Below are 16,338 nucleotides of genomic sequence, written 5' to 3' on the forward strand. Positions count from 1 at the left end.
TCCAGTGATGTTGGCATCAGCATGACCCAACTCGACAGCCTCATGACCCATCTTCTCCACAAGCATACGTTTTGTCTACAAGTACATATAGCACAGTGTTCAGTAATAGGAACATCTATCATCATGCAACACAATCATTGCTAAGTCTCATTAAAGTTAATCTATGGCCAAAACATTTTTAATGATTAAAACTGAACTAAAGATATCTGGATAATGGAACAAAATAGAAAAATGGGCATTTGTTGTACACCTTTAACCCTCCTGTATTTATTTCTTTTTGCTGCAAAGGCTGAATGATGGCATTGGTTAACCCATTTCCTCTGAAACCAGGAAGTCATTTCCCTGCCCCTTGGAGTGGAATCATAAAAGCAGCATGGGCTTAGAATACTACTGCACTGAACGGTGTTTAAGTCATTGGGTGACCATGGCCATTTGAAAAGAACCAGAGGGACAAATGCAGTCAACAAACTGACCAAAAGACCGTTAAAGTGTGTGTGTATATACATGCAGACAAGGCGTACTTTTCTGTTTGTTCTTTTAATATTAGATTATATTATATGTATTTTTTGCTGTAGGTGTGCAATTGATGAGATTTCCCCTAATTCTATGCCCTGAAGACAAAATGGGAAGGGAGAGATAATTTCTCAAAAGTAAGAAAGTCTCCTGCCAAAATGCTGCAGAGAAGGACCTTTGCCTTCTGTGTGGAAGTAGTCGTCTCTCTGCAGAGATCTAACAGGCAGACATATATCTCTGTAATCGGCAAAACTCAAGCTCCCTGCATGTTAGTGAGATGGAGTACAGTGGACCTCTGCAGAAAGACCCCGGTTTTTTGTATCGATCAACATTATTGAGTTTTCAAGGAAAGTAGACAAACATCAAAACGTAAAACACGGAAAACTTATTAACCTGTAATGGCATTGGCTACGTATGAGCATAAAATACACATCTTAGATACAGCATATATTCTGATAAACATAGCAATAATCAGTCAAAGCCTGCATGAAACAGGATAAAACAAGAAAGACCCCTGTTTTAACACAGAGAGCAAAGGTCCTTCTCTGCAGTATGTGGCAGTTGTCAGTCTTTTCTACTTACAAAATGCATTAGGGTGATTTAGGCTAAAATGTTCATTTAGGCTTCATTATTTAAGTAGACAAAATTCCAATGATTAAACTGCAGGATTTACCTTCATCCGACATTCTTTCAATAACCCTTCAACAAACTTAGAGTTGGTCTGGGCTATGACTGCAGGGGACAGATCAGAAAGTTTCGGTTGTCTCACGGTCTTGCCCAGGCTTCTTGCCTCTTGCATATATTTCTATAAGACAAAAAGAAAAAAACGTAGTTAAATAAAAATTCTGCTTTTGTTTTCTTTTACTAACACTTTCTTATTACATTATGCCCCCTCCTTTATTTATCACATGAAACAGGAGCAAGGAAACAAAGTAAACTTGCCACAAGGCTAAATATACAAATATAGAAAAAGCAACAAAGTTTAATTAAAGTGTAAAAGTGTAAGTGTGTGTACATTTGGGATAGGATGTAACAAAGCTAAATTTGCAAATAACTTTAGCTGCCTATTGGATCAACCTGTAATATGCCAAAGTTAGGCTATGTATGCACGCTCAATAATTGTCGATGAAAGGATAATTGATAAGGATCACGACCCTTTCCACGGAAAAAGATTGAAGGATAGATGATGAGCAATGTACATACGGCACCGTTCTGATGTATGGAGTGGGGAGAACGATGGAGCAGCACCCCTTCACTTGTATTATGATGTCGGACGAGCGCTGTACACACGCCACATTCTTGCCCGATTTCAGCCCTGAGGCAATCAGATGAGACGTGTGTATGTAGCCTTATTCTTGAAGTTATTTATGAACAGTATAGGTAAGGATTAGAACCGCTGTCCAGACAATATTTCTACCAGAGGCTTCATTAGAGAGATTTACACTTATCCATCATCAGGAAATGGTCTCCAACAGGCACAAAGGCAGCAACGAAAACTGCCATATAAAATCTAGCCATCATTCTTTTATTATTATTTCTCACGTATATAGGAGATTTGACCAAAGTGATGATAGATCTCTGTAGCAAAGCCTCATAGCAGTGAAACCACAATACCTGTTCTAATACTTTCCCCAACTATCCAAACCCATTTGATGTGATCTAGGTTTCCTTGCTCCAGTTTTGTATTACATGCGTCGCAGGCCATGCAGCATCCCTGATTTGTCCTCAAATTTTATATCTTCCAAAGTGCACGGCTTCAGCAAAGTGAACGCACTCAGTGACTGTTAAGAGACATGCCAAACATTTTATAGTTGCTTTCTGTTTTGTGTGCATTTCCCTAAATTTCAGACATCATAAACTGTAAACATGTAAAAAAAGAAAAAAAGCAGTGTGTAGAATAAAAGCAACACATCTGCAGTAATTATTTTCTAAAGGTGAACAAAGCAATACATCTATGACTAAGGCTTTACAAAACCTTTTATGAGAGAGAAAAAGCAGCAGTAGGTTCAAAGCTTTCTAGACTACAAAGCATTCTGTGACCATCTATACAGCAGGACTACAATGAGAGTTCAGGGGGGACACGAGAGGCAGCTGTAAGTAAAGCAAACATACCAGGCAGCACTCAGAGAAGGACTTTTTGGGAGGTCGAGCTGGAGCAGGGAAACCCTCATCCCACTCCCAGAACGCCATAGAGTTGTGACGGATCAGGACCTCCTCACATGGCTTACGAGGAGATCCGACACAGCAAGAGGGACAGAAAAAGCAAGAAAAGGAAACAAGCAGGCATGCACATGATCCAGATTAAAAGAAAAAAAAAAACAAAAAGGAGAAAAGTAAATACAGAATAGCAAAATGAAAAACAACACAGCATGACTGGAACAAAGGCAAAGAAAAACAACACAAAAGAGATACAATGGCACATGCAAAAAAATGTTTTTAAAGAATTCTGTCTTTTCTACAACGGAATTCTTTATTTGTATATTTTTAAATGGCAAACAATGCAACATACAACATAAAATGTCATCTTAATGCTTTTAGTGACACTGTACAAAGAGCAATGCAAGAACTGTAGCACCCAATTTGCTTTCAAGGAAAATTTCGATTGGTTGCTATTTAAGTACCAAGTTACATAGTTCTGTGTTTGCCTAAATAAATGACATGAGATACAGAAACATATGTAATCCTTAAATATGTCCACAAATTAATGGCTTAAAGTGCTCCAAAATGTTTCTTCTACACATTGGCCCTTGCTGAAGCCTTTCACCTTAGTATAACAGTATAACGTTACAACAAAAGCTGCAGTCTAATCACTGGGGGAGAGGGAACTAAGGAAATGCTTCTATCTATCTGCAGCAAACTGATGACATCATCTTCACCCAGGCAAACTAACTGGATTAAAGGCAGAGGTTTTGCTTTTTACTGAAAGGTGGAGCTTAAATAAAATTATATGGTGAGGGTGTATTGTGACATGACAGATATGTACTCATGTGGACTTGTAACGTAGGTGAAAGATATTTTAAAACACCATGTTTGGGGAATGGATGACCAGTGTAACAATCTTGCTATATATGCCATACCCTCACACATTCTTTACTAAATTAACAGTGAGCTCAGACTGCTTATTCTACTGAAATGTGAAGGGAAGCGCTCAAGGAACACGGAAGGAAGTGAAAACAATCAAAAGATTCTGATGTCACCGTTAAGGGAAAAGTGCAGTTTGTAAATTTTATGCTACACTGTTATGTCTGCTTCCATATCTCCATGCTCAGATAACCCTAAAATCTCTTCTGGTCTGACAAAATCTCCCCCGGCCAGAGTTCCTGTCCCAGTCCTCCATGACGTGACATACATAAATAAAAAAACAATGGCAGCATTGGATGGAAATGAGTTTGGAAACTTTACTGCTGGAGTCCAAGATGGATAAAAGAAGCCATGTGTAAGTTGATGCTCTGGACGTTCTACTGACAGCTACATCAAACCTTGGGAAACCAAAAGGAAGTGAACACTGGCCATAATAGCCAAGTCTTAATACCTAGCCTTAGTGCCTAGAGTGGATAATATAGTCAATCAAATCAACTATACTTGCTCAGTTCAAATGACTATCTATGGCTGCCATACACACTACTGGCTGCCCATCATAGGCAGGAACAACAGTTGACACAACATAAAACTTGCCGATAGCTACTGTTCCCATCTGTGATTGGTGGAACCATTGGTGTCCTTCCTATTGCCTTTCAGGCTGAGCAAAAGAAACTCACTAGTAAAGAGTTCCTCAAACATTTGGTTGAAAGGTATTTTGATTGCAGAGGCATAAAGGAGCCACCAGACTTTACCCCAGTGTTCCCCCAGTCTGTCATTTATGGTCTGAGAATATCCCTGATCCAAAGTTGACATCCACTGTGCCCAAGCTATTTTGAAGGGGAAAACAACGGTTTAAAAGGAATGTTCCCTGTACTCTCTACAGAGGCACAAAAACTCTATGCAACAGTGAATGTTTGTGCCACAATCTCTGGTAAAAAAACGGTTCAGTGACTACATAGTGGATTGTTTAAGTTTGTTGCCTTGCATTCGCTTGTAATGAACAGTAGCATTAATAGATCCAATCAGCACCTTTAGTATAAGCTTGCAAGACATGGGGCTAGCGCACACGACAAGTGATTCCTGGCACTTTACAAATCCAGCAAACTCCATTGATCTTAATAGGGTTGCTTCACTCTAAAGGTGTGCCACAGGTTTGCTTCGTGCTGAAGACATTTTGGTGGGTCCGATTAGTGATTTTATTTCCAAAGAAGTCAAAGGAGAATGCAAGCTAAATCACTAGCACGTGTCCGTCTATGCCTGTCAGTTCTAGAACTTTATTCAGCAAGAAATTTTAGTGTTGAGAGATGGGAATACAACACAAGATATCCAGAAATAAACCCGATGAAATCTGGATACAGTGGGCAGGATGCCAAACATTAATAAAGTAGATTGTAGGATCACATTCACACAACACCACAAACAAGATGGAATAAACTGGCAGTGGGTGACAGCAAGCAAACTGACAGAACAAGACAGCAGCGTGAAGCTCGGCTCACAAAGATGACAGATTGCCAGCACTGGAATTTGGCAAATTCCTTTGGAGAACAATTTCAAATATGAGGCCTTTCCACTGCACGCAGCAGTCCAGCAAACAATAGGCACTATTCATGGTGTGCTCTGCCAAAGAAACGAGAGACCTGAAGTGACCGAAGGGAGGGGTGACTCTGGAAGAAGAGGATGTGCTCATCACCCAGCAGGCATTCTGTGACTTCCCCCATTCAATGTACCCGCAGCGGTGATCAGCGTATCCTATAGATTGTGCTGTAGTCAGTGACACCTTTCTGTAATGGGACCTCCAATCACAGCTAGGAACATATCAGATGGACCAAAAGTTCTGGAAACGTTGCCATATCGGTAGAAACCAAGTTCCTAGCAGCAGCCCCAGCAATAATTTTACAATTTACAAAGGCCTTAATAAAAAACAGCTTCACTACAGGCACAAGGTAAAAAATGGTGAGGCTTTGGTCTGTGAATAAATATGGATAATGGCTTGGACAAGTGCTGGGGTGAAAGGAAAGGTTATAAAATAGACACTACAATCTATTTCCAGTACCCGAAGCCTCTTTATATTGAAATACCAGCTATGCCATAGAAGATAACATCTTACATATTCCCATTAGATTATTAGGTGGAATTTTTATGGCAACCCTACAGAGAAGCAACACATTCCATTATTATATTAATACAAAACATGCAAACAGAATTTATAAACACCCAGGGAGTAAATTAAGCATGTTGGTTTCTGGATAAAGTAACTCATTAACATGCAAATGATAATGGCAATCACAGCTTATAATTCCCTGACTGCACATCGGGAAAAAGTCACCCATCTGAAGACAAGCTGGTCAACAGACACTAATCACACTGCAATGTGCATTTCTGGCAGCTGAGAATGAGGATTATTATATGCAATTAGTACCATGCTGTGATGCCATAAATTCCCTAAATAAACTGGTTTAAATCGTGTAAGTCAACTTCCAAAATTCTGCAGACTCTGGGAACTCTAAAGCTAAAGGTTTTCAATTCTACCTCCAGAAACACAACTAAGCTGTTTGTGTATTCTTAACTGAACCCAAAAATGGTTCCTGTAATAGAGAATCTAAAACATTCAGTGTACATTGAGATAAATGTAAATCCTGACAATGAACTATTTAGTATTTGGTCTGTTAAAGTGGAACTGAACTTATAATTGAAGTGATGTTATTGGGAACATCTAGATAGTTAATGGTGTCCAAGCAGTTCCCTTTTAAACATTACCCTATTGTCAATCAAAAATATTAGTAGTGCAACTCCTAATATATATAAGAGGAGCCACTCCTAATATATAAGAGGTGCATAGGCACACTTACACCCCCATAGCTATTTACATGCAATGTAAGATGTAAGGGACTGCAGTCCCTGGGGATTTGGAGTAGGATGCAGTGGTGTCATTACTGTACTGCTCAATCTCCTGCTTGCTGCAGTTTCTAACGTAAAGAAATAAAGTTCTAACTTTGTCTTCAAAAAGCAATATGGTGTAGAACAAGGCATAGTGAACCAGTTATGGGGAAAATATCAGCTACAGAGTGACTTTAGGCAATTCTGGTGACTACACCTTTGCACGGTTGGCAGCATAGTTGGCCCAGATGTTAGCACTCCTGCCTTTGCAGCGCTAGGTCCCAGGTTCGAATCCTGACACTATCTGCATGGAGTTTGTATGCTCTCCCTCTGTCTGAGTGGGTTTCCTCTGGGTACTCCTATTTCCTCCCACATCCCAAAAAACATGCTGTTAGGTAAATTGCCTTTCCCTCAAAAATTGTCCCTAGACTGTATTAAAGAAATAGGACTATGGTAGGGACATTAGTTTGTGATCCCCTTTGAGGGACAGCTAGTGAAACGACAAGGAATTTGTAATGCGCTGCGTAATATGTTGGCGCTATATAAATACTGGATAATAATAATAATACACCTTTGCTTTCTGTTTGTTTTGGGTGCAAGGCTTCCAGAGTTCAGGTCCTCGGGTGACTGTCACTTCTCTATAAAAACAATGTTGTCACTATACTACGGGACGTGTATAAGCACAGGATCATCAGGTAAAAATAAATATAATATAGAAAAAATATAATTTAAAAAAACTTAAAGTCAAGGAAAAAATGCAGTCAGTACATTTGTAGACAAATTAACTTGCAACATGTTACTTTATTTTTCTTTTTGATACGCTTAAAGATATCTATCCTCTGATTAAACCATCAGTAATAAATAAAATGTTTGTGAAAAGTTTTATTTCAAAACTGAACTCCAAACTTCCCTTCATTCTTGCACAGGCTACTTTTCTTTTTCCCTTCTTTTATTCATGGAGGCTTGGGATCAGCATTACCAAAAGCAATCTGCATGAAAATGTCATGTCTAGCAATGCTGACTCATCAATGCATTTTGATATTTGTATAACACCTCCCAAGAGAACAGGGCTGAGGGTCTTTGAGTGGAATAAAGAAGCTGGGTGTTTTCAGGAAACTATATACAGCACCCTGTCAGCACCTAACACAAACTATGAACTGCCTGAATTGTATAGAAAAGCACAGAGACCCAGTATTAATGATATTTGGTGTGAAATAAGATATAAAATGTAAATGGAACAGTTTGATTTAAGAAATTAATTCACAAGTTGATGGTATGGTAAGGGGACCAAGTTAGGCAAAATAAAAGCAGAATAAACTTTTTATATACCGCACAGTAATATGGCATTGATTTAATATTGCTGTGTAAACTAATATTCTGTGATGCATTTTAACTCTTGCCAAAGAAAAGCTTCCCTGGCTTGGGATAAAGGCAAGACAATTAATCATTGAATTTCAGCGCAGGTTGCAGCTGCAGACGCCAGACTGTGGCTAAAGCTCACAGATACAAAAGTGACCTTAACCTCCCACCAAACAAAGAGGATTCCCCTCTCCTCCTTGCCAGACGCAGGGCAGATGGTTGGCCGCACTAATGTCCCACAACTGCGTACATTACAAGATGAGCTATGGAGACGGAGGGCTTAGATAAATACATTTAACATGGAAAGCCGAGACAAGTCGATGGCAAGAAAGGATATGGAGATTAGGAGCTTGAAAAAAATCAATTTATGAAATCCTACCCCATAATGAATATATCGTGCTGCAAAATGACCCTGACATTACAGCCTCCATCTTGTGCGGATTATACAATTATGGACGGTTTTCTAAGCTTATCTTTCAGTCCACAGATAAACAAAAAAAGAAATCCGCTCTGGTAAATGGCTATTTTGACTGCCGTTTAAGGAAAAGTGATTGTCTTACTCAACAAAAACAATGGTCAGTAAAACTTTGTAACAGAGCCAAATTTTAGGTTTTATTTTGGAGTAAAATTTATATAAGGTTAGTATTTCTGTCTGTGAATTTACCTAACTTTCTCCCCTGTGCCACCAAATGGGTAGGAGGGTGAGGTTGCCACTGGTGTAGATGGGCACATACTGGAAATATTTACTTTGAACAAGTTTAAAATGATTCTGCATGACCAACTGTCGTTGCAAAAGCTGCCCAAAAAGCGCACAACATTAAACACACCATGGTGGTACTAACCCACACCTAACATTCTTTTCCTAGGAGCCGCCTATCTATTTTTTTTGGTTTTGCAAATAGGTCAGGATCAGTGCTCAGCATGCCAATCACACAAGCATACCACCTATATATCTTCTTTACTTGGTTTTTGGATTCAATGGGCCATTATTTATGCAGAGACTGTCCAACAAGTCAATAAAATGCTGCATGTGATTGGTTTTCCAGAACAGATTTCGGGCTAATTTCATTTAAATTTTCACAAAAGGAAAAAGGTCCTGAAAAAAACCTAAACACAGAGATTACATATTTTGTATATGTTTGCCATTTTACCTGGCAAAGGATATGCTGCAATGTGAGTTATGGGATTTCTGCACATTTTCCACACTGCACAGCCAGACAAAGGTCACAAAGGACACACATAGGTCACAGATCCTAGGCAATGAATCTTCCTGGTTCAGTAATTCCAGAGCCACCTTCTCCTATATTGTCCAGCTTAGGTTCAACCTCCACCACCCTCCAAGTCTGCCTATTGATCACAGGGGTCACCAAGCAAGAAAAGAGACACAGGCTATAGGAAAGGTAAGACAAACCCTAGCATAATAATTCAGCTGTCTGTATGAATGGATCTGCTGCTTTTCATTGAATTTATTTTTATCAAATGCAGTTTTTTTAAATGTGACACATTCCTAGGATTAAAATAAATGTATTCTTGCTTTTCTAAATAAGCACTAAATGTAACAAAGTAACAGTTGAAATGAACTGCTTATTATACAATACTAGACAACACAAGTGATAAAAACCTGCAGAGCAGTGTTCTAATAAAAAAAAAATGATATAAAAATACACAAAGGATCACCCCACCGGCACTGCGCAATTAGAATTCGGCATTAAAAACCTGCTCGTCTGGATTTTTATGACTCCTCTTATGGAATTAACAATAGGAAGTAGGAGGCTTCTGACAGTTCCAGAAATTTATGCCACTATTCTAAGGTGCGGCTGGAGGCAAAACTGATTATTTCAGAAAATAAATGGCGGCTGACTCATTTGCCATCTGCTGCCGGAGGTAAAGCTGGCAACTGCGCCGTGCCGACGTACCTCCCTCAAGTCGTTGTCTAATCCGAGGTGCTCCGAGTGCTGCCGCTGGCGGTCCTTCCTCCGCTGAGCTGTCGCGTTCCGGCTGACCCAGCGACTGTGGAGACAAGCCAAAAATCAATGGGGGGGAAATTAATTTACATTAATCATTTCACAATATGGGCCTAATTCTGCCATAAAACGATTATTTGGATGGAATATTTAATTATGATTGTGTGCTGAGCTTTTATTTAAGGGAAAAAAAACAGTTGGTCTATTTAGTCCTCTTATTGCTAATTAAAGAGAAACTCTAAATTTTATTGAAGAATTTCACAGTTTCTGCATTCAGGGTAAAAAAAAACAACTATTTTTTAGGTAAACCATTTGGCCACTCACAGATGCATTAACAGCAGTTTTTCTTATGGAAACGCTCATGACCTCCTCCCCTATTCCAAGAATGCCATGGGCACAGTTAGAAGACCAGTCATATGGTGGACTAACCCTGTGTAAGCACCAAGACTGACCAACACAGAGCTAAAACAGGGAATAAACTCAGAGAATGGAGAGATAAACAACATGGCGAGGAGAAAAAAAGGGGTTGGCCCTAAACAGACAAACTCAGTTTTTGTATAAAGAACTTCCCAGATATCCGGGTACTGCTGTTCGGTTCATGGTTATCCTTAGAAGTTTGCACAGAAATGGACTTCAGATCACAAGTATTCCTTGCAATAGGAACTTTATCTTAAAAAAAATTGAAAGTTGTATGCATTCAGCATCAAATCAGGCAGTCAAGTGATCCTTTGCAAATTATGTTTCTTTTGCAATCTTCTAATTGAACTGCTTGGTCAATACACGGAACTGACAGGCCCCCCACCCCACTACTGTTCCTATAGCTTATGGTGGGCAGGCTGCAGAAATGTGGGCAAAGTGTGCCACCATTCTGGCTACCAGTCTGATCGTCATTCTCTGTAAAAGTGACCTCATCCACGTGTTACCAAACATTTACAGATCTCATCACTTATATTAAAACGGAGAACCTAAAACAGAATTTTTATCCTTTGGCCAGACAATGACTGTCTTTATATATCTATAGGAAATTCTAGATGCAAGATGTTCTCCCTTTTCGGTTCTTTATTCAACCCACCTCCCCAAATCAAGGGTTTGTCTATTTGTATAATTTACATCTGGCTGTATGCAGTTGAATGGGAAATCTTAATGGTAGGTGGGACAAAGCCTGGGACTCCAGCCTAGGGATAAAAACTGCCATTGCACAAGGAAATAGATGATTTAAAGATTTAAAGCAATTCCATTGGATAGACTGACCCTTTAGTAGCCTTCATTTTCAACATTTATTATTATTAAGTGTCACTTAGAAGAGCCGATAGCACTAAAAAAAGAAAACCATTTTTACTTGTTGTTGATTGGTCCATTCATTAGCACATCAGCCTGCAGCTTAGGAAAGAAGCCTTGTTCGTATTTTCCTTGTCCGATCTTCATGTCCAACAAATGAGGATGTATGGCCGTGTGATCAATCTTCATCAGACGCTGCTCAACGGACAGTGCTGGAACACAGATCAAGTACATACTTTAAGTAGAATCCTGCACTCCCGGTCTTGAAACAATTATTGCCAGAATAAGGTAAACCTATACCAGACATCCAGAATGACTTGGTATTTATATCCATTCACACATATGAATGATTGGCACATGATGCATAGCATGGAGACTTCCATGTGAACCATGGCTTCTTAGACCAAGATTAGTTGAGAAAAATACAAGTTTTGCATTTGCATAGTCACAACCCCCTTGTGCCTTAAAACAGGTAAGTATTGATAGATGGGGGGAGGTGGTAGGGGTATACCTGCTTTCCTCCAAACCTTGGAAGATGGAAAATTTCAAAAGGCTTTGGTGGTGCTCTGAAGCCGAGAACACAGGACCTAAAATTACAATCTGGGATTTTATGGATCCTAAAAAAATGACAAGCAAATAAGAGGTCTCGGAAGAAAGAAAAGCCACAAAAATGACTTTAGCATGACTACAGAATTTTAAAGTCCAGCAGCAGCCAACTTTTTATTTTTACTTTTGGATGAAGTGAGGAAAGGTTGGAACCCCTGCTTAGATTTTGTTTTCTCACAAAGTGACCAGAAACCCAGCAAATGTTTTAACTATTCCCCACAAAAAGTAAAAGACAACTCATTTGCAGTTCAGCTTTTAATGCACAAATGTGAGTTGCTGCTTAGGACAAATTAATAACAGCATTCAAGGTATAAAAAGCTTTGAAATGATTGCTAAAGGCTATTCCATTATCTCATGGAAACATTTCCGTTTAAAAAAAAAAAAAAAAAATCAGTGCAATTAGGCTACAGTTATGTGCAAAATGTGAAACCTTGAACACAAACTCATGCAAGTGTCAGAAATATCAAATGGTGAGTTATAATCATTTCATAAAAACACACAATTACAATCTGCCTGGCCGCCTTCTGCATACAGTTCATGTGGTTTGGGGGCCTCAATGTCAACAGCTGTTAATCTGAGCAGAGCTAAATAATCTGTAAAGAAGACATTTATTAAATAATAATTAAGTATCAGCACACATCAGTTTTGCTTCACACTGCATTTTTTTGACATAATAGATAGTCAAGGCCCTACCATGGCATGAGCGAGTTGACCTTGACAGCTCAGGAATATGTAAAAACTCTATTATTTCTAATAATCTATCTACCTCCCTGGGTAATCGTCCTTAGACTAAAGTACCTCGGGGGTTGGACCTAGAAGCAAAGAATAAGTGATCCTCGAGGGCGGGACTTGATATTGTAGACATAGCCAAAGTGGCTATTATGAGAAGACATAAGGGACCCCTGAATTTATCTGTAAGAAAAGTGAGGAGGATACCCACCAAGCAGTCTTTACCATGGTATTACACAAACATTTTTAATCTTAAAGTAATCTTTAATCTTAACAATATTATGATCTATCCTTTTCTACAAAATTGACATGACAACCAGGAAACTAAAGTACAAAACTTTTATATATTAAAAAAAAATATATTATATAAACAAAAATATATAAAATTATATAAAATACATCCAAAATCATTATAGTTTCCCCAAAGTCCAGATAATAACTTGATGTCAGTCTGCCTTTTAAGTAAAACAGTGGCCTGAAGCGCAGCTCTCTAATGACACTCATTGGATGAAAGACTTTGCCAGGTAAGCTGATGAACAAGTTATTACAGAAACACACAATGCCTCCACCCTGCAGAGAAAACGATAGTATGTGTGCCCTGCGGCTATGTGGAATTCCAGCTCAATGAAGGCTTGAATGGAACTTACAGAGTCAACTCATCCAGATCACTGACTGACTAATCTGTTCCCTCTCTAAGCCGCACATTCTCGCATAATCCGTTCTCCACACTTCTATGGCCAGCAGTGAGAACAATCTTACTTCACATACTCAAGCTGGAAAAAGCCCAATCCATAAAAGTTCCAACAAACTTATGAAGCCAAACTTCACCATTATGAAAAATGCAATATGCCATTTATTGTTATAAAACTGGTCCTTTTATTTGAATCTGCAATAAAAACTTAAAACATTACTCCGTTAAAACCACGACACTACATTCTAGACTTTCTTTACCCTGTTCTTTTAACAAACAGCCCACAAGATTCCTTTCATGTCCACCATTCTAGTCTTTATGTTCAGTGGTCTTTAGGAGTTTTACCTACATCTCCTTATTACAGCATCTTCTAGGCTTTTGGGGAGCCAACCCATAAAAAAGACCAAATCCAGCCATATCCCCTTTGAGAACATCTATTTTTTATTTCGGTATACATATTGGATTTCAAGGGATCTTCAGTACAGTCATGTGACATTAGGGCTAACTGATGATGCAGCCTTTAGGAAGTGTGTCCTTAGGTCCTCTGGTTTACAGAAAGTGGGTTCAGTGGCCATTGTATTTCATGACCACAATAAATAAATATATTATTGACTGAACACTTACTGGCTTCCTTTACGGTCGTACATGACTGGTACGTAGAGGTGCGGATTGCTGGTGCTCTGACATTGTACAGCCGAATCTTCTCGATGCGAGAATCAAAAACTCGAAGCAAAGGATCCTTCTCCTCCCACAGAGACATGATCTTATTGTCAATAAACGTGGCAAACATTTGTGTCTCAATAAACCTGGAGAGGAACGGGAGGTAGGGCTCTGGCTGGTCTGATAAGAATGAGGCCTAAAACAAAAAAAAAAAAAATTAAAATTAGGGCTAACATTATCAATATGAGAACCCCCTGCCCGTTGTACAAGATATACTACCCTAGATTCTTATAGTGAGCAGCCACATGGGCAATGGAATGGACATATGACCTTTGTGGAATCAGAAACTTAGTATTTACAGAGAACTAATCTACTTCTGTCTGAGGGTGAAACATTTAATCCTTGATCACATTACCAATGTCAAGGTATCTGGTCATGTCATCAGTTTCTGTACTATTTTGTACCTACAATTTCAGCAAAACGGGTAAGTAAATCAGGACTTCAATAAAAATGTACATTGTAAATGGGAAATAAATTTGGGGACATGGGTGGGCAGGGAGATGTGTTTAATAGTGACTTTACAGTATTCTGTCCAGAACATTTTTTTAAGCTAGATGGGAAGAAACTGGACAAGTGGTGGCAATTGTGTTATTCACCCAAAACAGCCGGGTGGCTACTGAAAAGTGCGGGTGGTGCGCACAGCTAAAAGGGGCTGGGGGGAAACACTGTTTTATATATTTGACCCAAATAAAGGGGTATTAACACTCAGTCAAAAGATATTTTAATGCTAAGCCACAAACAGTTTTTTTTCTTTATATTTGAGGACTCTACTTTCTTGGCATTATCAAGCCCACCAATACAGTTGGAGGGATTCATAATTTCCATTTACGGATAAAGTTTGACCAGTCAAGTGATTTCTGCTCTTTGTGATCCTGTTGGGGATTTGTTCTGACTTCTAGCCCAGTGAACCAAATCAGTTAGCCTTTTCTATGCCGCCCCTTGCTTTGAGGCTCCAAGGGAGTTCATAAAGAGGAATATGGAGGTCTCCAGTATATATAAAAAAAAAAAAAAAAAAAAAAAAAAGCACTTATGACTCATCAAGCAATTAAAGCTGATTATACTAACCCCTTTAACTGAAGGGTTACCTAAATAAACGTTTTACTCCTCTGAAGCCACAGTAAAGCGTGGTCCCCCTTTGAGTGGCCACCTCATTGCCTGTTGCTGGCTGTCCAGGAGTGGAGAACTCCTTAAGATCTAGAAAAGGAGACTGCAGCAGGGACAATGGCGCAAAGCCTCAGTAGTGGATCGGCCAGCACATCTGTAATGCTGCATTACTCCCTACCCCACCCCTTAATAAGAACGGGTGCTAGCAAAGGATCCGAATAATAATTTTATATATCATGCTGCACAAGGTGTCAGTAGGTCTGAACCCAGGAGGCAACCACGTCAGTGCAGGCGATGAAGTTAGGGGAGTTTATGTCTGCAATACATTCTTTCTGCCTTCAACCAAGATAAAACCTTTTACTTTACCTTTATCAAGGTGACTACAAGCATGGGCCCACATTAGATTATGCAACCAATGGTGGAACATGGTTTCTACATCACAAAGGATCGTTACATATCAGAAGTTTTTTTTCCTGTGCTAATGACTGTCTAGTTTCTGTCTGAACATCAGTCTTTTGGATCCTTGAGCATAGACCATATAATCAATGTAACTCAATTACAAGAAAAGGTTACCTTTTTTTAATTTGACAATAAAAGCCCCTATAATCTAAGTAAAGCACTCTCCCCAGGACATTTTTCTAGAAGGGTCACATGGAACAATGACAAAACAACCTGACCAGAGTTTTAACATTTGGGAAGGGCATTCTGAAAGATCTGTAAACATGTCATACTACCTTTAGATTAGTTTGAACTTAAGAAAAAACATGACTTACTTTGTCAAAATTCTGCATCTGTTCTCGGTTGTTCAGCCAAGATTCCATGTCATGTGCCGCCTGAATGACAAACGCCTCATAGTCTGAGAACATCTGTGTAAATCGGTTGGCAAACACTTCCCGGATCTGCACATTGAGTTTGTAATCCCTTAGCTCATGCTCAGCACACTGGAGCTTGTGGTCATCCTCAGGGTCTGTCAGTGGGACATTGATGCTGATCTTATCCATCTTTATCCCTGTCCTTTTGGTAAGAGCCTCAAGTCGGGCCATTGTCTCATTGCCCTTCAGCAGCTCATACATGTTGATGTTGTGGCTGGAGATGTTGCCGTTCTTCTTATCGTTCACCAGGTCATCCAGCACCAGGCTCTTTAGTTTGGTGGCACTCTCACTACAATGTAGATTTCCTTCTGGCGGGATTCCATAGTTCAAGAGAACCTCTGAGATTTCCTGAATAAATTCTAGTTTGTTGGGAAACTGTGGAAACTCCTCCGGTAGTTCTATAAAGTGGTTATCAATGTCCACAAAGCACAAGTTAGCCTGAAACGATAAGAAAACAATTGGAAGTTATCAACTAAATTGCTTACTAAAAGTTTAGAAGAATTCGAGAGATCTTACTGCCAGACCAACAATCTTCAACTTGGAC

At 39.3% G+C, this 16,338-nt stretch overlaps 1 protein-coding gene across 1 annotated transcript in view; it reads right to left on the reverse strand.

Annotated features, from left to right (window-relative positions):
- Nucleotides 1–16,338, reverse strand: part of DENND5B (DENN domain containing 5B) — a 66,535-nt gene that overhangs the window by 17,330 nt on the left and 32,867 nt on the right. Inside the window, 7 exon segments of the mRNA XM_072398967.1 lie at nucleotides 2–75; nucleotides 1,187–1,318; nucleotides 2,626–2,736; nucleotides 9,747–9,840; nucleotides 11,134–11,284; nucleotides 13,723–13,954; nucleotides 15,696–16,232. Coding sequence (XP_072255068.1) covers nucleotides 2–75; nucleotides 1,187–1,318; nucleotides 2,626–2,736; nucleotides 9,747–9,840; nucleotides 11,134–11,284; nucleotides 13,723–13,954; nucleotides 15,696–16,232 — 1,331 coding nt within the window.

Source organism: Pyxicephalus adspersus, chromosome 2, assembly GCF_032062135.1.
Source record: "Pyxicephalus adspersus chromosome 2, UCB_Pads_2.0, whole genome shotgun sequence".
Classification (NCBI taxonomy): domain Eukaryota; kingdom Metazoa; phylum Chordata; class Amphibia; order Anura; family Pyxicephalidae; genus Pyxicephalus; species Pyxicephalus adspersus.